Below are 23137 nucleotides of genomic sequence, written 5' to 3' on the forward strand. Positions count from 1 at the left end.
ATTGCTAAACCCAACATCCCCAACTCCCTTCTCCCCACATCCCATCCTTTGGACAAAAAAATCAACCTTTGAAAACTTTTTATTCATAGAGAGTAATTTACAGCCCCTCAGGATTGAAGTCACAGGTGGTGTAACTCATGCACCTGGTGTACACCTGTTTACAGACTGGTTTGGTACAAAAAAACTGACCAATCAGAGACAACTTCTGTGAGATGGCTGTACATTTCCTCTCGTTGTATAATCTGAAGTCCTGCTGACAGTTACAGAACACAAAGAATTTGACATTTTCTTCACTGATCTCTGCCTCAAGCAATTCAAAGTTGTATGAGTTCATATACCCACTGCAGATTGGGAAAAGATTCAGCAGTCTTGTTGAAGAGAAGGTTGTTTCAGATCAACAAATAGCCATAATAGATAGAGATAATGCTGCCACTAGTCGATATCACAATAGGTGCTATTTCAAGAATTTACCATTTCTGATTTGTTCCTACATTCATTTTCTAGAACATTTTTCTTAACATTTGTATTTATTTGTGACAGTGAGTGGTAAAAATAATGCATAGATATACCCCACTTTGCATTTTGAAAATGCATTCGTTCTGTTCAGAGAGGGTTTCATCACTACATTGTACTCTCTTTCATCTCTGTCATGTTGGTCACCAACTTGAGAAATTTCACATGTTAAAAAAGACTACATCATACAAGGGACATTTTGAAAACCTTGAATTGTTGTAACGCTGGCCACCTCCATTTTCTAATGTGTCTGTCCAACTTCACCATTGAACACAACTTGGTTGTACCAAATTGTTTTCATAAAGAGGGTATGCTTTCTTCGGAAAACTGCAAAATGCCACCCAGTTGGTATGCAGTGACCAGGCCTGTGGTCAGTACTATGTGACCTTTGACCCCCAATTTTGTACATTTCAGCATGGACCCTCAAGAAATTTTTTTTTTAGGGTCTATAATTTGAGCCACTGCAACATTTTATAAATTGATTGACATATCAGGAACCACAGTCTTTCAAACAGAGATTTTATAATATGTTACTTGCCTTCTCAGGGAGGCTCTCATAAACTGAAATAAAAAATATACTAATAGTTGAAGATGGCAGAGATGCAGAGATGGGCAAAGTAGCGGTCTTACCCAAAAACTTAACTTTGTCAATGTACATGTTAACTCATGCTCAAGGAATGTATGTTTGAAATCATAGAGTTTTTGTTGATCATGTGAACACCCTCTGGTTATATTTGATAAATTTCTGTTTTGATCCAGTTACTTTGTATTTCATTACACACAGCATGTGCTGTAGTCTTGAATGTTTCAACTCAGACTTTGCAGAAATGTAAAGTTGTCCATACTTAGTGATGTGACACAGTTAGGTCCCCCTTACCCTGAATCTTGGAGCAGATGCTGGACTGGGTACAGGAAACTTGCGAAGTTGAACAAAACACTCAAGCAGTAAGTATGTTAATGTGACCCCTGAACTTATCAGAATGACTTCTGAGTGTCACAGTTCAGAGTTCAACTTGTAAGAGTTCTGTCGCCACAACATTTGCAGACGGAGTAACTTTTTAAGTTTTGTTTTTTTCAAAATCAAGAACTGAAATGTAAATTCTTATAGATTTCTTATAGATTTTCATACTTATGCCACTGTGACAAGTGTGTAAGATTCAAGCAATGTGTCCTGTTGAAGGTCCTCGGAGTTCTTTGCCCAAATGTTACTATGAATTCTGTGAAAAAAAAAACAGTGTAGTGATACCGTTGTTGATAAAACCATGACAGCACTTTAAGAGCAAAATTATAAAGTTACCTGTAGATTCGCCAATAAATGTTTTCATTTGTATTCCCTGTATATGGGGTAAACCACTCCAAAGCTAAAATATCAAATTATTGGTTTAGAGGGGTCTGGGGTAGTACATATCTGAAAATTTATGTCAGTATGAATCAGAAATGGAAAATTCCAGCTTCTAGCTGCAATAGATACTGTGTTATAGGTATATCTTCTCTGTACATAAAATTGGTAATATATAATATCATGACAAATCTAAAAAAACCTTTATAGATTGCAATAAGTGTCTAATTGTAGAATATTCTTCAGACTTTTTATTGGCATGACTGGTTTTACTATTTATTTGGAATTGAATATTTACAATAAAAGGCAATTTCATTGTTTTTCTCCAAACTTGCGGTGCTTTACGTTGTTTATTTAGGCCTCTTGGTTCTTTATCAAGCAACAGAGGGGTCTGTGTAATGTATGTGTCTGTGTGTATGTATGTCTGTGTGTGGGAATTTCAAATACAGTACACCACAGTACTGTGGATGTGTCAGCAATTGATGGAAGTCAAATTGTATGGAAAAGCCAGCCATTTCAGCAAGCTTAATACCAATAACTCTCTTTTTCTTTTCAGCTTGGGCAAAAACACCAAAAAAGTTGTTTTTATAATAATCTTATCTTGCTCTAACGTTTTACACATCTTGAAAAAAGCAAGATTTATAGTAAAGGCTCGTACTCTTTTGCCAAAGGAAATTTTTCAACCCCTCTTCTTTTACAATCTGTAAAGAAAGTAGGTTAATGTGCAAAGTTTTAGTTGTCAGAAGCAAATTTCATCAAATTTATGTTACTTTACATTCAAAGTTGCTGGCACCATCTGTACAAACAAGTGAAATTATCTATTGACATGCAAGTATGTACAGGTTTCAAAATGAATGCACAGATCAGAAGGTGTTGACAGAAATAGAACTCAAGGTTTTGATAATCCAAGAATCTGATCTCGCAGTGCTATTTTTGCCTTCATAACTTGGATAGTGAAGGCTTTAGGAAGTAGAGTGTGAAGTGATCTTGGCTTCAAGAAAGTACGTACGTTGACAGTAAAAGACTTAAATCTTTAGCCCAAACTTCCTTCAAGGAAACTTTCAACTGTAGTCTGACTGAATCAAGAATGAAAATCAGGGGTCACTGCATGTGCAAATTTTAGGACTTGAGAACTTAACTTAACAAAGTACCTGACCAATATTTGAAATTCAATTTTTAGAGGCCATCCCTGTGTAAATTCTACAGGAACAATTGAATTTTTGATCTGAATGAAACTAAGAATGTGAAACTTTACTTATTCAAGGTACTGAAAAATTAGCGCCCTCACAAGCTGTCTGAGACCATGAAAGTATTGTACAAATTTGACAGTCCAAATATCTCTCCCCAAGACACATTCTACCTTGATATCTATGTCACTGTGACCTGCAATCTCATTTCAGTTAATCTATGTATATATCTATTTCACAATTATAACATGACGCTGGTCATACCACCATGCAGTTCAATAATAAAATGGAATGCGTCCTTGTGTGTGTGGATTGAATCTAGGCCAGCTCACGTACATTCCATAACAATGTCATAAGATAAAACTTGGGATGGTCAAGATTGTTTATGTTTGGATGTGTGAGGCATACATCTGGAGTTTAGCCAACAGTAAGGGAACTTGTGCGGTTACGAGCATTTTTTTTTAATACTTGAATCCATAATTTGAAAAAAAGTTTTTTGGTCTACTGACCCCTAAAGAGTTACCAGTATTTGGTTTGTTAAAACATGATTTGCCATGAGTGATTTAAATGCATGTATTGACAATTTATGTCTTGACTATATTTTAATCCATGTGTGAAGATATATATATATATATATATATATATATATATATATATATATTATATATATATATATATATATATATATATATTATATATATATGTGTTGATATACATATATATACTCCTGTGTGATACTGTGGATATACATATATATACTCCTGATGATTGCTTAGTGCATGAAACAGCCTGTAGAGTGACAACTATATATATATATATATATATATATATATATATATATATATATATATATATATATATATATATATATATATATATATATATATATATATATATATTATATATATAGTTGCTAAAATACAGTCTGCTAATATCCTGACAAGCCAAATTCCAGGGTTTCAGACGAGCTGTTGGGATTAAGAAACTAAAGTTTTGACCGGAACAGGGGTGACCCAGGAATCAGTGAACTTTGGTTACTCAGCTTGATGATGATCATACTTCACCTTCATCATCTGTGTGTCACATCAACATTAAACCTGTCTCACCACGCAGTCGGACGATGACATCACTTCCATACTGTGGAGCTGATCACTGAGACGGCATGTAGCTTATTATCTGCCTGCAGGGCTTCTTTCGCACGAATTTTCAGGCTAGGTCACTGTGACTCACTTTCATTCTGTCATATTATTCTCTCTCCTTTGCATTTTTGTCTTGAAATATCATAATTTAGGTTATTTTCTCAGTGGGTGATGCCAGACATTCAATTTGCAAACTTGGCAGTGAACTCAGGTGTTCATAACAAGTCTGTTAATATTCTTGGCTTCTGTAATTTCAAAGTATCTCAAGTCACTTGCTGCTTGAATAGTCATGCAGTAACACTCGTAGGTGTTATTAGAATCGCATCTCAATAATTATCAGATACATGATTGATATTCAGTCAGCGGCATCCTCTCTCATCTTAAATGGTGATACATAACATACCACAATCACTGCAGCAATGCTAAGCTATCAATACTCCACCGGATAATCTGAGAAAGAGGATTTTATCAGCCGTGTATTAGAATAGCTGATACCCTGCCGTGTATACCTCAAGTATGTCAGTTCTATCAGATTTTTACCGGGATCTGTCATCGAGGATTATCGTCCAGTGTGTCTTCAATGTTCACTGGTAACCGTCGGATACTTCTGTTTTCATTACACTTTAATTGATGAACAACTGGAATGCAACCTTGCGGTCACATCAGTACATACCGATTAAGCAGTCAGCCGTTTTAGCGACATGATAAATTTGAACTATTTGTTGTTTATAATCATCTTCATATTTTCGCGGGGATTCAGTTTCCGAATGCTTTACAGATGGCTCAATGTCTCGAGTCAGCCGTCATTCATGTTTCAAGATCAAGATCATGGCTGTTTGAAAGAGTCGGAGTGTGTTGATGTTGATCGTACGTTGCAAATGTCTTGATGAGCGCACTACAAAGCTATAAAACGACCGATTGACTGTGCAGTGACAACTGATTGACTGATAATACAAGCAAGCTGACAACATTCAGGGAACAAAATGGAAACGTACCCTCATGAGCTTCAGGATGTCGTGTCGAACAGTAAATACTTGCCTGTTATGGAAGATGTCAGGCCAAAGAAGAAATCACGCTGCACTTGGAAAGGTGAGAGATTTGTCTGCTTAGTGTAAAGTGTGAGCAGGTGGTCTACACTGTAACCTTACTGCGCTGTAATTCTATTTCAGTTACAAAGAGCATGATTAATTAAGTAATTTTCAAAAGTGATTGGCATATATTTGTGGTGCAGATACGACTGGCTCTTTATAGCCATATATGGCTTAAACCTGAAGTTACTTTTAATTGTTTAAGTTTACTTTAAATTGCAGCAATTTTAGTGACATATGTTGATGACATTTTGAAGAGGTTTGAGAAGTTGAGAGTGGTCTGGAAAGATTAAGTGACAACTGTAAAAGTTTTGAAAGTTGTCACAAATAAATTATTTTGTTTTGGATATTATGGTAGGATGAAGGAAACCTACATAAGCATGTATGGACGTGCATTTATCAGTGAATGAGGGATGAATGGTGCCTGGCCCTGTTATTAAAATAAGCAAAGTGTCATATCTGAAAATGACAGACTGATAATATAAAATATGAAAAAATCTCAAAGGTTCATCTGAATTTCAACAAACCGTTACCATGTAGGAGGAATAAAAAGAACGATATTGGATAGCTGTCCAGTGCCAATGAGTATAGTGACACACCTATCTCATAGAATTTGAGTGCCTTATTATCACCACACAAATGATCTGATTAACAGGGATGCCAATACATGTTACTGGCTTTAGTATGAACTGCCACTCTGTAAGGAAGATATTTGTTTGACCACTTTTCCAGTATAAAACAAGTCTGCTGTGAGAAAAACATTACCCCCAAATATCGATATGTATACTTGCTACGAATTTATTAGTAATGCCAAGGTAAAATTTACTGACCAATGGCATTTTCCAGACTTCCAGGGATGTAATCAAAGAATATTGTAAAAGTTTGAGAGCCCGGATATCTGTCCTGGAGGTGCATTCTCAGTAACCTTGATAGAAGTCAAATGGTGAAGTTTGACATGGTTTGCTGAAAGTTGATCATTTCTTCACATTTCATTAAAAGAGTTCATGAACACGAATGAGCAATTGGAGATTTTATTCACTGCATAAACCAGCAGAGCTGAATAATTAGTTATTTGCGCCTTGCACTTATGAGTAGAAAATTAAAGGATGTACTTGACTTTGAAATATTCTTGTTGTATTAAAAGACAACATCGTCCTTCTGTTTTTCATCGGCTCAACTGTTGCAGAAAGGTGAGCTATATATGGCTACCGAGAAGTGAGAGCGCCCCCACACTGACCTAGAGAACTCAGTCAGCAGACTATGACTGACGATACAGTCAATACTTCCCAGCTACAAACTTTGTAACAGGTAGATATCTAAGTCACAGGCCCATCCATATTGAAACAATATTTTTCAAGTGATGCCGAATAACAATGAATGTTGCCAAGATAGGATACTCATCTTGTTTATTAAAGAAGGTGTGATGGTGAAGTGTGTATAAGCATGGGGCAAATGAACGCAATACATCAAAGTTTGAGAAGTGTTAGATATTGACAGTAAAACACAAAAGTAGGCTACATTTTTTGTTTCGTTTCTTTTATTCATGATCATCCTTAAGAAGGCAAATACACAGATTTCATCAACTGCATTTGATGCAGCTACCAGTGCAATGAACTGGGTCATATTTATTGAGAGCACATGTAAAAATATAGCAAGACAACTTTACTGCAGCATTGTGTAAGAACCTTTGAAGAAAATTCCATACAATAATCTGTATATTACATGCACAGACAACATCAAAACACAACTGGAAATTCTGTTGCCACCGAAAAAAGCTTTGCATAACAAAATATATGAAACGTGACCCATTTTAAAAGTCGGTGACCACACACCATAAATATTGCGGCAAAAGGTACTGCTTGTTTGTGAAAACGACTAGGCCACATCTAATTGGATAAATATATCATGTGATTTTTCAGAAATGATCCTGATTGGGTATTCATCTTTGACATTTTTCCTCCCTCCTGAGAGACTAAGAGCTATAAAGTTTCTTAAATCTGCTTGTCAGGGAGAACACTGCAGCTTCAATAGCTCACTTTAATAGTGTTTTCACAATCATTGAGTGGAAAATGAAATTTACAACATGCAAATTCTATTCTGTCTTGCTGACAGGTATCAGTTATAGTAAGAGGACAAGAATCACAGCAGAGTAAAATATTAATGTGAATTTAAGTGTAAATAACTTGTAGTTTAACCCTTTCACCACTGTAGTTTGGCCCAACTCCAGTGTTATCAGTGGTGATTGTGGACTTGTTGACATGGAATTTGGGGGTGAGCAGGTTAAAAGATCATCATAAGGAATTTTGCACAAAGCTAAGAATGATATATTTGTCTGTGCTCTCCTAAAAATCGGCAATGATACATTTTTTTTTTCACTGCATTTGTGAAATACAATCACGGACAGGAAATGAAAGGTTATCAGAGTCATGGTACCAGTACATGTATGTTTAAAGAATGCTGTCCACAGGAATGAATTTCTTTCTTTCATGTTTGGTTTTTTCTGGCTGGTGATAGATAACTCACTATCACCAAAATTTATACACAAATACGGTACACCTTAAATTACAAGAGGGTGGGATAAAACTTGAGATTGTGGCACGTTCATAATTTTGATTTGAGGTAGTATGGGCTTGAAAGACTTAAACTATAGCTCAAACTTTCCTCAATGCAACTTTCAACCATTCTCTTCCAAAATCAAGAATAAAAATTTGAGGTCACCACCATCATGGCAAAGTTTGAAACTGGAGAAACAATTTACCTAACAATTACCCATATTTGAAATTCAAAATGGCCGCCATCCCTGTGTTAACGCTGTGGGGGAAATAAAATTTTCAATTTTCAAAAAACTAAGACAGCAAAAACCTTTTGTACTCCAAGAGCTTTAAAATTTGCCCAAACAAGTGGTAGATCAGAAAAGAATTGTAAAAGTTTGAGAGTCCCAATATCTGTCCCCAAGGTTCATTCTACCTTAATAGTGGCAAGCTTCCGTTATAAAAATGCATTCACTGGATATAACATGAAGTAGAGTAACCTTACTATGACAGTCAGTTGATAATTGATGACAGAATTCACAGACCAAGGAACAGGTATCTCCTGACTGAATTCTGTACAAACAGCATCCACAGTGGCATCTTGGTCAAAATTTTATGGGAAAGCGTGCTTGTCAGATACGTAAGATGTATCATTAAGCTCCCCCTTTAGGTAGTAAGCTTTTCAAAAGTGAAAGACTTAAACTTTTGCTTAAATTTTCCTGAGTGAAACCTTCAACCATTCTCTTACCAAATCAACAATAAAAATCGGGGGTCACCATGCAAAGTTTGGAACTAGTGAAACAAATTTCCCAACAGTTTGCAATATTTGAAATTCAAAATGGCCGCCATTCCTGTGTTAGCTCAATGGGGAAAAAATTAAATTTTGGATTTTTGAACAACTGAGATGCTGAAAGTTTTTCTTTCTCCAAGAGCTTTAAAATGAGCCCCCACAAGTGGTAGATCAGAAAAGAATTGTAGAAATTTGAGAGTCCAACTATCTGCCCCCGAGGTGCGTTCTACCTTAAAGTTACAGAGTGTATGTACAAATCTCCTAACAATCACCTTGGCTTTACATCACCAATTCTGGGAAATCAGTATGATCTCAGGGACATCATTGCTGTTATTCCAAGTACTTCACTCCATTTCTCAAAAGTAAAATCTCTCAGGTATTTAGTTATGCAGCATTTGCTTGCGGATATACCTGTTTGACACCGAGTGCCATTTCCACAGTTTTATGTATCTTTTCCAAAATATACAAACTATAATTCACAAAACAGCTGACAAAAGTAAAATTTGCTGTGGTAAGTTTCTGTGCAGAAACATGCTAGACATTGTACTATCTAACCAAAATAATTCAGTGAAAAAAAATATATACATGTGTACAAACATTTCAGAGAAAATAGATGTAACTTCTTTAAGAAATGAACTGCTAGACTAAGACACCTTTAGTTTATACACCTTTCATTTTGTTGTTTCAATGATATTGTTTAGTCTCAGACTAATCTCAGCTCCAGAAGATTTCTCTGCCTGTATCGTTATACAGGACAAATATTGTCTCCAATCTATTACATGATTTGTTAGTTTATACACCTTTCATTTTGTTGTTTCAATGATATTGTTTAGTCTCAGACTAATCTCAGCTCCAGAAGATTTCTCTGCCTGTATCGTTATACAGGACAAATATTGTCTCCAATCTATTATATGATTTGGAGGATTATAACTCTTCAGTCTGTTCTCAATGTACAGTATGTAACTTGGCAAGCATGAATTGTATTTGCATACATGATTTGTTAGGTGTGGGTTGAACAACAACAACAACAACAGCACATTTTTGCTGATAATGCAGTCATCATGGAGTAAAGGGGAACGCACAAGGAGTCAAAGTTGAAGGGACAAAGGTCAATTGTAAATCATTTGTGTACCTCACGCAACAATAGGGACAAGTTTAGTGGGCTGCCTGAAGAGAAGAACACCGCTGAGTTGAAAAATTATTGACAAATAAAAGTAAGCATTTTATCAGACTGAGTAGCACCTGAAATATAAAATATGAATATAATTATTTTTTTTTGAAAACTCTCTATGAGCCATTAGTTTCAGAACTGTCCTTTTCTGAGTCCTTATTTTCTTCCTTTTCCTGTCCGGCTTTTCTAAGCTCTTCTTTTCCTTTCTCTTGGGCAAGGTAGAGTTTTTTCAAGGTTTCAGCCATCTTGGATGCCCTGTCGTCGTTGCCAAATTCCTCCCTCCACTTGGCAATTTTCCGGACCTGTTTTGGGGACAGTTCTCCCTTTCTGTGTCCCTGCTGTATTCTCCTCTTGGCGTCCTGTTGATTTTGCAGAATTGGAGAAGAAACAAGTCAATTAGTGAAATTATATATGACACTTGCATGTGTAGAAAAGGAATAAATTTGCATGGATCTACTTGTACTGTTCTCTTCATTAAATTCAAGACTTTGTGAGTGACACATTTTTTTTTTCATTTTCCAAAGGATTTTGTGTTACCCGTTTCATTGGTCACTGAAACCAATTTATAAAATAATAATTAGGGGGATGATTGAATGACAAATTATTTTTCTGGACTGGGAAATCCAAAAAACTTCCATAAAGACTGCTACAGGTGTAAAGTCACTGTACATTGCCTTGTTATGGTCAAGGAAATTAACCATTTGAGAGCGAAAGTCAATTTTAGTCACCTTCATAAAATATACCAGAGTCATCTTTTCCCAGATTTTAGCCAAAATTTTGATAAAAGTCCGTAGGCGTAGCCAATAATATATAATGTCCATTTGGTCCAAAATTATCAGGAAAACACAGAAAAATTTATAAAAATGAGTAAATTTTGCACTAACATTTTGGTGGAAAAAATTACAGCATTCAAATGGTTAAACTCACAATGTATGTCTAAAGCAACAGTATCAATGTTGAAAATTGGGCATTGGTAACATCAACACAAAATATTTCCATGGGTCTTCAGCTAATAATTTGTTTTAACCAACACTACCAGTGATATCATAGATGACAGCTTACACAGACACATGAAGGTGACCATGTAGGCAGAGTTGCACATCATTAAAGAGTACGGGTGTTTATGGAAATAATTGAAGTTGTCTCAAAATATAAATGGTAACTTTCATTGGCTTTTTTGACATTTGATGAGGGCCCTTGCCACATCCTCAATGAAACTCTATGCAGACATTCAAATAATGTATGCACTGGACATAACTTCTTTGCTCTAATTATGAAGCCTGGCACAGTATCTGCATGGAAGTTACCAGATCAAGGGATTGAGCACCCACTGACAGATGGACATACCAGGATTATAATACCTTTAGAAATTGCAAGTATAATGTTGTTGCGACAAACTCTTAGACTATGCACAGAAGCCTGAAAATTTTACTGCACTGTTTTCACAATTGCATCTTTTCCTGTGTTACGATATAGGAACACATCAGTACATTTAGTGTTTGGATTAGTTTACGTTTGAATTTCTGTTACATGAACGCTGGACCACATTGTTTCTCCTCACTAACTAATGGCCCACCATTATCTCCACCAATTTATGAATCAAAACGCAAACTATGAATACCCGTAGTGGTAACTAAGAATCATGATTTTGCAAAAGAAATGGATGTGTGTGTGTACGTATATGCATGTACCATGGCACTGCTTGTGCATGCGACTGCTGTTTACTGAGATGGTGAAATAAATTGCTGCCATGTGAATTTACAAGCACATACAAAGGTCAAAAGATCCTGTCAATTTAAGTACTTTTTAATGATGTACCATTATGTTATGCAGTAACATGCACAATACACTATTTCAATTTCAATGTTGGTTCTTGTAAAAAAGTCATTGCGCCTAACGGTCCGGAAAATTGCCCCCATGTTGCAGTATATAGGTCCATCTATCCTATGGAAAACAATGGGGGACACCAAGATGTGGCTGTGAAAAAGTTGCATAAATCTTTTAACCTTTCCTGTCAGAATGAACCTTACAAATGGTGTCACTGACACTGTGAGAACAAAATATGACACAAAACAATGAAGGTCACATAACGGCAGGTCATAGGCCAGAGTTGAAGAACTTGAGGGGCGCTCACAATCACATTTTAATGATTCATTTCTGAGCATTGGAAGTTTAGAACAAACACTGAAACGAAACAACTCAGGTTTCAGATGTGCCATTCCCTTATATACATTGTTCAGCAATAAAAACAATGAAGCGGATAGCAGCTAACTTGTTCATGGATTGTGTCTACATATTCATCTGAGTAAACTCAGTCTGTACTGTTTTACCCATACAGTTCAGTGACCGAGTCAGTGCATGTACTCGTATTTATGTTCTTTGGGCACTGCGATGGAAATGGCAAAAATTAAAATCTCACAAGATGATGAGCACTGATTCTATTTTTGTCAGTTAGTTTCCTACTTTGTGAACAAAACTGTCTAGATCATCTCCAAGTGTTGGTATGATACTTGAGTATCGTATCAAAACTACGGAGAGGCTCCGGACAATGATCACAACCACACACAAACACACACAGCAGATATAAACACAAAGAGCACACCGTTGTTAGTCACTAGGTAATCTTACCCAATCCAAGATGGTGGGCATCTGTGCCACAAGCATTGTTTTCCAAAACTTTAAAATTGTCCAAGAGTGAGGATGCAATGGGAGATATGAAAACATGCAGTGAGAAAACAAGCAGGGGACAATGTGCTGTAAAATTGACCCTGTCACCCCCATTGACTGTAGATAAGAGTCCTTCCACCCCTTAAAAATAATGGGTATGTACCAAAGTCATGGAAGTGAAAGGTTTTGTTAACCTGTTCATCCCCAAAGTCCTGGAAATAGTTCCACCATCACTGTTGATAACAATGGGTTTGGGCCAAACCATGGTGGTGAAAGGGTTAAATTAACATGCATTTGGACATTTGAAGCAATGACTTCCGAGAGGTTTTAAAGCATGCTGGGGCAAATTTTCTTGCAGGAAGAAGTAATTGGACAGATAATGCCAGTGATCCATTAGAAATCTTTTGATAAATACACAAAATAGCTTGAAACTTGCTGCATGACACACAGAGTGGAGGTATGGATTGCTTCGTGTCAGGATATGGAATGTTAACACTGTGAGCAAGCATGGCTGCATAGAGCAAATATAGATATTGTTTGAAATGTTGTGTTACAATCAATTGCAATTTCTATCAGAATGCACTTTTCTTGTTTCTTTGTACTTTTCTTCTGTGAACTTTTGATGCACTTTTTCATAAAAGTACCTGAAAGGGAAAGTCTGTTGCTAAGGGAAAACAGCAAACTTTGAACAAAACTTACAGTCACCGAAAACGACAGAAAAAGTGATGTAGTTCAGATGCATTCAGGAACAGAGCTGAAAAACTTGCTCAATTGGAGAAAACAGCATTATAATGTAGAAACACAGTAAAATATGGCAAAACTTCAAAAAGGGGTGTTGCTATGGAGAACAGCAATAATGAGAGCGTGACTGAAATGTCAGTGGACTAATTTCTGTACTCTAACTATCTTTGGATGTGCGTCTTTTCCTTCGGGGATACAAGCAGTGCTTTGAGACAAGGATATCATACCTGTTGGGGATCTTTCGGTTCTACTATATGTACTCTTTGAAGCCTTGATGTAGGTGCTGTTGACGATCTTCCGTAATTGTTAAATCTTACCTCCACTGTGTCTGCAGATGCGCCTGAACTTGGTTCACTGGTGGAGAATATTCAAATAAACAAATGAGGAATAGTGTAAAACTGTTAACGTTTGAGTGAAATCTGCTGTTTTGATGTTTGCGGCAGATTTTGCCAAGACTTTAAAGAATCTACGCAGTCCCCTCTATTTTAAGCGTACAATGCTTGCAAGGGGTGGTTTATGCTTGTTAAAGGGACAAAGTCGGCCATTTTTCATGAATTTTATTTGATACGAGATACTACTTATATTGTTTGACATGTTGAAAGATACTGAATGAATGGACGACCATGCATATATTCGACCCTGATTTTAGACACAATAAATGAAACCATGGCAAAAATGAATTAACGGTCATGACGAGGCAAGCAAAGACAGTACTCAAATACATTTGATGCAGAATGTACTGAGGACTACATATCAAAACTGTAGGGTAACAGGATTTACATTGTTACTGATATAAAGGTCATTATTTTTATTAGGAAAGGTGGAAAACACCTCAGGGAGAGATGTTTGAACACTCATCTTTTACAATACCCCTTTGTTCTACCACTTGTGGGTGCTCATTTTGAAACTCATGAAATATTATGTTTCCACCAGCTTATTTTTGTGAAAATAGAAAATTCAATATTTCCTGACAGGGTGAGCACAGAGGTGGCAGCCACTTTGAATTTCAAAAATCAGTAAGGATTGACTAGTTTCTCTAGGTCCTGGTTTTTTATTCGTGATTTCGAAAAGGAATGCTTGAAAGTTTCTGTGATGGAAAATTTGAGCAAAAGTTGAAGTCTTTAAATTCCAAGGCTTGTAATACTTTAGTAATAAAAAGATTCACTCATTCACAGCTAGTGTTTTTTCAATGACTCTGTTGTTTATCAATACTTGTCTTACCTAGCACTTCTGCTTCTCTGACCCCTCAGGGAATCATAACTCGGGAACATAGAATTACCAGAAACTGGTGGCCTCTTTGTCGGTGGTCTGATTTTTTTAACGTCTTTGTACTTGACCATCATGCCATGTCGCCTTGGCGCCGTGAAGTACCTCTTTCCCTTGTAGATGCCGTTGTGCAACCCTACACAGTCGTCTGTCTGCACTCCTACGTAAATGTCTGGTGCTATGAGATCATCGTCTAGTGGCCCGATAAACTTCACTGTACCTAGTGGAAGTTAAGCATTAAAAGAACAGACTGTGATTACTTTAAGCACTCTGCCAGTCTTGGAAACTATTAAACTATGCCTCATGAGATTAAACAGAAAGTGCAATGTTTCAACAATTTTAAAAATCGACGAATGACAATGACTTGAAAAGCAAGAATTATGGAGGTACAACAAGAGAACAATACGCATACGACGTCAAGGAATATACCTGTCTTGCAATCCATATAATCTGAGGTTTGCCAGTCAACTTATTACATACATGTATTTAATGAATGGATACGCACTGGCAAACATTTCCTACGTTGCATACTTTCGATTGTTTGAACAAGTTAACCCTTTGAGCGCCGTAATTTTTCCCACCAAAATTTTAGTGCACTATTTTACCAATTTTTATGAATTTTTTCTGTAATTTGATTAATAATTTTGGACCAAATGGACATCGCATCTTATTGGCTACACTTTTTTCTCAAACTTTTGGCAAAAATCTGAGAAAAATTGACTGGGGTTTATTTTGTAATGGGGACAAAAATAGACTTTGGCGCTCAGAGGGTTAAAAGGACAGTGACTGTAACAAGCGTAAGCCAATATGACTTACTACAATGCTAATAGATTGCCTGTAATGGAAGTAACTTTTAGGTTATGCAATGCGCATGTAAAGATGTAGAGCTGATGCAAAGAAATTTCCAGTTTTCCTAAAATTGACATGAAGTTTCAAGAAATTATGTTTGTTAGTGGGCACACTGGCTGTAGCTTTTGATGATGTCAAATCAGATCCTCCAACAAAGTCAACATATCTTGTGAAGCATTACTATTGCACCAGATACTGTGTAAAGAAATATGACAAAATGACAAAATATGTCAAGGAAAACAACGGGGTCCAGAACACTTCGCACCAAAACCACTTCGCCCCACACAACTTCGCCCCAAAATCATTTCGTACCAAAACCACCTTGTCCCAAGTACTACTTCATCCAATGCCACTTTGCCCCAAGTACCACCTCATACTAAAACCACTTCACCCCAGTATAATACCATCATAATACTATCATAATACTACAAACTAATCCGAAACAACGATACCACAATGTATGCTGACATAACGTTGTTTTTACCTGCAACTTGGAACCATTAACATGCCAGGATATTTTGGCTTCCTAGAACCGTTTATTCTTTCATGAAACCATGCATAAACGGTATGTTAGCAAAAAGAAAAAATGCAAACTACTAAATGCTACAACTGTAGGTGCCGTGCACGGAATTGCACGATGTCATTTTCTCTGCCGCCATTTTCTCGAAACGTGTACACTTTCAAGATGTCAGTCCTGGAATGATAGAAATTAAGGTGTTGAAGACTTTGAGGGCAGTGGTCGGTTATAACTTTACCATTTGGCGATAAGTTTGGGGCGAATTGGTGTTGTTTTAGGGGCGAAATGGTTTGGGGCGACGTGACTTTTGGGGACAAATGGTTTTGGTACGAGGTTGTTTTGGTGCGAAGTGGTTTTGGTGCGAAATGGTATGGGACGAGATGGTATGGTGCGAAGTGTCTGGAAACCAAAATAACAAGACCTACGTAACCCAGAATGCAGGTTGGGTTGGCTGTGAAAGTTACAAACCTGTGTACTGTTCTTTAACCAAGACTCTATCCCCAATGTTTATCCATACTGTGTGGATTCTTCGGAGTGGCAATTTTTGTTTCTTGAGTGTGAATGTTCCGTCTTTCTTCTTACTCGGTGGAACAACTATAAGTTTAGCAAGGTCATCTGACACATCTGATCTGTAAAAATTCCTACACAGGGAACACCGGCAACAGAAGTCATCTACGATCACTGCTTCCTGTAAAGATTGCATGTGGAAAGGATGAAAATTAGGCCTGTGCCAGCAGACGATAATGACAAAATTCTCCTTTGGTACTTAAAATGAAACTTGAAAACTGGACAGAATTTTTGGGGGGGAATATTGAAGCTTGAAGAATGTTTGTAGGGCTGAAGCTTCCTGTAAGGGTTGTTTGTATGAAATTACCGTATTGTAATACAGAACACAGTCCCTTGGTGGCTATTCAGCTCCGGGACTATTCGACCCATAGACGAGTGTACAGAAGCGAGAAACACCTCAAGTGGGTTGTTCCTCGCTTCTGTACACTCGTCTATGCGGCGAATAGTCCCAGAGCTGAATAGCCCACCAAGCGACTGTGTACAGAATAACTATTCTCGTCACTTTAGTTTTATTGAATTTCACTTTTCATCATATCAGGAACTAAAATGTTGGTGAACATTTGGCGCGGGCAGTACACTATCTCTTATGAACGGAGTCTAGTCTTACTTTGTTGTTGCACAGTCGTTTGGAGAGCTATTCGGCGCTGGGACTATTCGCCCCATAGACGAGGGTACAGAAGCGAGAAATACCCCAAGTCTGGAAACAGAATGGCTATAAAAACCACGCCATGTCACATTCCGTGTCCGATTTCACTGTGAAAAGTAGCAAGTTCATCTATCATGCAACCGTCGATCGTTCCCTACCATTCTAAAAATTCATACCTGATACTTTATCTGATTCAAAAACGCTCGTTTCGTGTGATTTTCGGCCGAATTCGACGGACACCTCGCCAGAACCTGTGGGTGAGCAACATTCCGGTCACCTCTTGGGTACCTCCACTTTACTGACGGTGCCGCCTACCCATGAGGGATGACTGGAATGTTGCTCACGCTTATGTTTTGGCCAGGTGTCTCTCGAACTCGGCCGAAAATCACAGGAAATGAGCATTTTGTAAGCAGACGAAGTATCAGGTATGAATTTTCGTGTGATTTTCGGCCGAATTCAGAAGACACGTCGCCAAAACATAAGGCATGAACAACCTTCAAGTCACCCCTCATAGGTACGCGGCGCTAACGTCAGTAAGTGGAGGTGCCCAACGTCCACTGTGAGGTGACCGGAATGTTGCTCACCCCAGGTTTTGGCGAGGTGTCCGTCGAATTCGGCCGAAAATCACACGAAACGAGCGTTTTTGAATCAGATAAAGTATCAGGTATGAATTTTTAGAATGGTAGGGAACGATCGACGGTTGCATGATAGATGAACTTGCTACTTTTCACAGTGAAATCGGACACGGAATGTGACATGGCGTGGTTTTTATAGCCATTCTGTTTCCAGACTTGGGGTATTTCTCGCTTCTGTACCCTCGTCTATGGGGCGAATAGTCCCAGAGCTGAATAGCTCTCCAAACGACTTTTGTTGTTGCATTGCACTTGTACACAAACTCATACAGTAGCAAACCAACGCAGTAGCCAATGCATATTGAATCAAGACCAATTACTGTACTGAGTGTGTATATATTTTAGGAAACGATTCGATGGGACGCTAATTGGCAGAGTCTTTAGCATTTGATTCCTAGCAACAAGTCTTGAATTGTCGTGTTTTGTGTTGTCTCTTTTTATAAGATTGCATCGTTCAGAGGACAGCTAAAAAACATGACTTTAATAGACTTGAGGCATGTTGCTTGCAATGCATGTCCTCGTACGATACCTGTCCTGTTGCTGGGCAAAAGCGCCACACTGAGCCAACAAGATACTGGATACATCTTACTTACTTTTCCGTGTTTTTTAATTTTTCTTTCACTGTGCAATCGCCGATCAAGCGTTGGTAAATAACGACAATTCCTAGTGTTTGTTGTCCATGGTCGTATCACGTTCACAGTATTGCCAGTATCAGTACTGTTGCTACGCTTGTCAGCCATCATGCATCGACCAGTTGTCTAAACCCGTATAGATCCCGCGAGAAAATTCAATGTCTCGTGATTCCCGAGAAGAATCTTTCACTGAGCAGGTGTGTGGTGGATATGGGTGCAAAAACCCTTTCAGGAGTATAAAATAAAAGCCTCCTTTTGTGCGAATTTCATGTTATTGTTGACCTATTTCACAATATTGCTACAATTTTGGAAGACCGGATTTATGTGCAACAGATAGTTAGCTCAGCTGCAGATTGGAAGATAGGAAACGCCGATCACTCAATCGTATTTTATCGGAAAATTTCGGTTGAAGCCGGAAGAATGGAATGTACCATTATTTGGAAACTGGGGTACATCAGATGGGGGAGTTGTCCAGTCTTCGTGGTAATTGAAATAGCCAAATCTCGGAATGAATTTGGAAATAAAAGTATTTCAGAAATTTACAATGTTTTGTATTGTTTCAGTCATTAGCACCCTTTTCATAAGCAATCGCATTTAACTTCTTTTCTGAAAAATTTTCGCCGAATTTATATCGCACCTGTGAATATTTTTAGCCAATAGGGTTGGTTGTTTCATCCCTCGTGGATAAGAAGCAACATGGCGGGTGAGTCACAGACCTAACCCTGTGAATTTGCCGGATTTTTGCAATTCAGGAATCAACCTACCTTTTTTCTTTCCATTTGCAGACATTGTGTTGTTGGGGAACGAGGGAGATTTCGATTCGGATGATCGTAAGTACCCATCAAATCGTATCTTTTGTTAATTTTCCGCGAAAACTTCATAAATTTTACCTAAACGTAGATGAGAAAAAATGCCTACAGTACAGTCGGTTCCAATCCTATATACAGTTCCTGTTTCATTTTTTTGGAATGAAAATGCCAACGTTTGTAATTGTCAATTCTGTTGTAAATCTTCATGATTTTCGAAATTCATCGAATCGTCGCCGTGACAAAATTAAGGTGTTGTCTGTCGCTCAGTCTTTCAGAAAATGTATGATAGAACGAATCTATAGCCAGTCTCACGTCTCCTGTAGCTCTAGACGAATACGTCATGTCGTGCATTTGCCAATGCGACAGCCCTTTTTCGCACTACTTTTTAACGGGAAACAAATGGTTGCCATACATCCGTGACAGCATTTCCCTGTTTTCTGCTTGCAGTTTTAATGTGATGTGTTCTGCTGTTTGAAAAGGTGAATAACGATAATTTTGGCTTTGTCGAACGGGCAAAAACGTGTGCTTTTTACCTAGCGTGATTTCTCATTGATCGGCCACTTGTTGTCACCGTTTCAGTACGCAAGTGGGCCGCAATTTTATCACATTTTCTAATCAGATAGTTCGCATGCGCATGCATAACGTTGAGTTTCAAAGTTCACTCTACAATCGATTCGTGTAACCGAGGATTCTGAACCAGCAGTAAGATTACCGTCACGACTTTTTGGGTGAAAATTACATCAACTCCTACCACACTCGCAACGCGGCAGTGACATGTCGATCATGCCACCTGAGAACTCAGAATTTTCCGGAAGGCGTCGTTTTCATTTGACCCTGTCCATTCTCAACCCGCCTAACTCGAAATATTTCACCAGTCCTTTCCAATGCTGAAGAGTTACTTACAAAGAGAAGGAAATTTTTGATGCGGTGGCTGGCCCGGTTGCCGGTTTTTACCTTTGACATTTTCTACAAGTAGTGTTCAGTGTTATCAATGAGACTCCCTTTCGAAATAAGGTTCTGTTTTGTATGGGTGTCGAGTTACTGTGCTCCACGTAGTCAGGTCAGTATGTTCGTGGCACTGATATGTCAGAGTACTTGTAACATGCCTATGTAATGGTTTATACAGAAATGGTGCTGTCAACATGTCAGCAGCACTCATAGATATCTATATATGACTATGGAACATTCTCCACAATACTTTTTTCTTGTAGAAATTCATTAATATTGTTACAATTTACAACAAGGCATCAGGAGGAACAGATAGTTAATGAAACTTTTCCTGCCAGACAGTAATAACTGTATCACTTCCCCATCAGCCAAGTCAGTAAAAAGCGGTATTGAGCCAAAACATGACGTATTTTCACCCACTTGGCTTGGTATGTTATAGCATCTTTTGTCCAAAAAAAATCAACTTTACAGTATTATGTTTTCAACCACCTTTAAATGTACAGTATTATGTTAAAATACATCATGTAGAATACGTTGTGTTCATTAAGTTTAACCATCTTGACCTGGTGGTGAAATATGGACTTGGGAGGAACAGATGGTTAATGAAACTATCCTCGACACATGGAGTGAAGCAGTGAATTGCATTCCAGTGGATGGTTATCAGTGTGGTGTGTGTATAGGTTCATACTTAAGTTGTCATGGTACAAAGTAACAGTTGCTGATTCACATAAAAAAGGCAACATAACTCATGTTGTTTGTGTGCATGTGCATTTGCCATTTATGTTTGTGAATTGAGTATATGAGAATGGAATGAGTGTTCATGACACCATTTTTGAACAGGGTCTGTGAGTTAATTTAATCATCCGATATTTCTTACAAGACATTTCATGAAAGTGAGTGCAGCCCAGCCTTTGTAGGGCTTCATGTGTAGATTTCCTGTCGGGATAATCTTTAGTCCACAGCAATTCAATACTTTGCTGACATGACCATATTTGCCCATCAAATATCATTAATCAAGATTTCATAAAAAAACAGGTTCTTCTTCTGATGCTTGTCTTCTTGCAACCATAAGTCGTACATTCTTGAATACTGTAAAGGTAAATATATATGTCCGAGGGTAGGCCAATTTATTATACATTAGAAATTGCAGAATTAGATAATTAATATTAAGCACAAGGTAGCGTACCTGAAGGAAATGCCAATGGATTTTTAATTTTTTTATAATATAAAAAAGTGTGAATGCTACAACATGAGAAGCAAGTTGATAATTGTAGATATTTTCTGAATGCAATATAATGTTTTAATTCTAGGACAAATCTCAGTCTTATACATTATCTTATTTCATATTGTTCTCCAGCCTGAGGAGGCGTTAAATATTTAACAGCCAATATATAGGTGCAGAATGACATGCATCATGTGATATGAAACGAAAGTAATTGAAGTAATACCAACGATGGCCAGTCTTCCTTCAAGCTTTGTAACAAAGGGTTTCCCATTTCATTCTGAATTGCTTCACATGTAGTATCTGTTTGATGATTTTCATGATGTGGAGACACTTCATCTTGATAAAATTTACGAGATTAAAGTATTTTGTTCAGAAATGAAAGCTTTGATGTTGAAATCTCTCCTTCATGTGTACATGCAAGTTCTTAATTAATTTATGTTATGGTGAAAATGTTGACTAAATTCAGACTGAACCTCGTTGTATCTGATGCTACTTCACCATTGCAATTTTTTCTCCAGGTTCCTCGAACTATGGGGGATTGCCCCCTTTGCTTGAAATGTTGTAAGGGATTTGGTTCTAATCGAGGGAGATGATGAAAAATTATGCAAATTTAAGTTATGCAAATTAAGGTGTTTCAAGATATAAGCAAATTAAGGTTACAGCATCGATCAAATATCAAATTAAAAACATCCTACAGTTCCTTGCTCTTTTCCCTCAGGTAAATGTTTAATATAGATGAGAAGCCCACTCAAATCATTCATACTTCATTTAAGGTCAGACAATTTTGTGATCTGGAGGCAAACTCTAATTGATATGATATAGTCTTTCAACTTGAGCACATCTTTCTGCGGGTAGGAAGCTAGTTTTTGTCATTATACTGTGGCTAGGCAGATAGTGGGTTTAATCAGCTGTGTAATGTTACATCACAAGCAGCAATCACTGTGTGTCAATATCTCAAGATCTCATTGTAGAGGGGGATGTGGCGTGTTCGTTTGTCTTTAATGTAAGGGGAATTTTATGTAGGTATTCTGGCAATCACTTACAGCGGAGAAAACATTGCTACAGACAGTAAAAAAGTTTATAGATATGGCAAGGCAACTGAATGACTAAAGAATGGTATAATCAAAATGCAAACATATGTAACGATGAATCCTGAATCTTTGTCAAGAAAACTTCGTGTCACTGATGTCACTATTGAAGTCGTACCCCTAAAAAAATGTGTTAGAAGACTTATTACATAGGGTAAATCCAAATGAAGTAATATCTTTGTCTAAAACCAGTACTGAATGTTTGTCAGTACATATTTCACATTCACATTGTGACTGCTATAGTTACAAAATTACGTTCATCTGGCACAATACAGATATTCTGAGATATGACCGTTACAAAATATTCTTGTGTGATTCATCATATAATTGAAACTCATAGACAAAAAGACTGTGTATTTTATCATCGGCAAGAAGCATTTGTTTAGTTTTATAAGAAGTAAGATGATGCAATGTATTTGTGTAATTTGTGGTAGCCAATCCCAACAGCCATTCACCACTTATTTGGCTACTGTGGCCAAATATGATATTGCCATTAGAGTAAAAATTTTGACCACTTAGCCCATGTACTGTAGTGTTTGAAATTTGTCCTCATGTGACCCACATGTGTTTATACTTCATGCTTACTACATGCCAATGATCAATTAGCATTAGAATGGTATGATCCCTGACTGAGGAGGAGGGGAAGAAGCTATGCATTCAGTATTTGTGTTTATCTTTGTGTTTAGTATTAGTGTTAAATGTTAATGTCACAACTTTGTGTGTCAAGTTTGCCCGTCTGTCCGCCACTCTGTCTCCTAGAATTTATGGAGCTCATGACTTTAAGAATTTGAG

General features: G+C 37.4%; 2 protein-coding genes across 8 annotated transcripts in view; one reads left to right on the forward strand and one right to left on the reverse strand.

Annotated features, from left to right (window-relative positions):
• Positions 1–6840: 6840 nt before the first annotated feature.
• On the reverse strand, positions 6841–18466 carry LOC139148019 (dynactin subunit 1-like). Of its 3 annotated transcripts, none has more exons than XR_011555854.1 (6): positions 18237–18459; positions 16267–16486; positions 14388–14652; positions 13394–13520; positions 9388–10117; positions 6841–9255 (listed from the first exon to the last, which is right to left on the reverse strand). XR_011555854.1 is itself a non-coding variant. In XM_070719280.1 (6 exons), exons 1-6 carry the CDS (start codon positions 18384–18386, stop codon positions 9875–9877), a joined length of 1053 nt encoding a protein of 350 aa, XP_070575381.1. In that variant the 5' UTR covers positions 18387–18466; the 3' UTR covers positions 9716–9874. The 3 variants fall into 3 exon arrangements, 2 of the variants coding, with proteins under 2 accessions (XP_070575382.1, XP_070575381.1); XM_070719280.1 differs by lacking the exon at positions 6841–9255 and adding an exon at positions 12387–12434 and having other exon boundaries at positions 9716–10117; positions 18237–18466; XM_070719281.1 differs by lacking the exon at positions 6841–9255 and having other exon boundaries at positions 9367–10117.
• The window catches only part of LOC139148017 (serine/threonine-protein phosphatase 4 regulatory subunit 1-like), a 67331-nt gene continuing 61779 nt past the window's right edge, over positions 17586–23137 (forward strand). For 2 of the 5 annotated variants that reach the window (XM_070719274.1, XM_070719275.1), the window contains exons 1-2: positions 18719–18758; positions 19061–19105. In XM_070719274.1, the coding sequence (XP_070575375.1) occupies positions 18734–18758; positions 19061–19105 (70 nt within the window). In that variant the 5' untranslated portion in view covers positions 18719–18733. Of the gene's footprint in view, positions 17676–18718; positions 18759–18944; positions 18979–19060; positions 19106–23137 lie in introns of those variants that run through there. The other 3 variants (XM_070719278.1, XM_070719277.1, XM_070719276.1) reach the window with 3 other exon arrangements.

This window comes from Ptychodera flava, chromosome 13 (assembly GCF_041260155.1).
Source record: "Ptychodera flava strain L36383 chromosome 13, AS_Pfla_20210202, whole genome shotgun sequence".
Lineage (NCBI taxonomy): Eukaryota > Metazoa > Hemichordata > Enteropneusta > Ptychoderidae > Ptychodera > Ptychodera flava.

Bases quoted from the DNA above. Each gene is read 5' to 3' on its own strand.
- LOC139148019 (XM_070719280.1), bottom strand. From the start codon at position 18,386: ATGATGGCTGACAAGCGTAGCAACAGTACTGATACTGGCAATACTGTG. The intron at 13,521-14,387 runs GTAAGACAAGTA...ATTCTCCACCAG, and splicing joins CAGAGAAGCAGAAGTGCTAG to TGAACCAAGTTCAGGCGCAT. The intron at 10,118-12,386 runs GTAAGATTACCT...CAAAATCAACAG, and splicing joins TGCCCACCATCTTGGATTGG to GACGCCAAGAGGAGAATACA.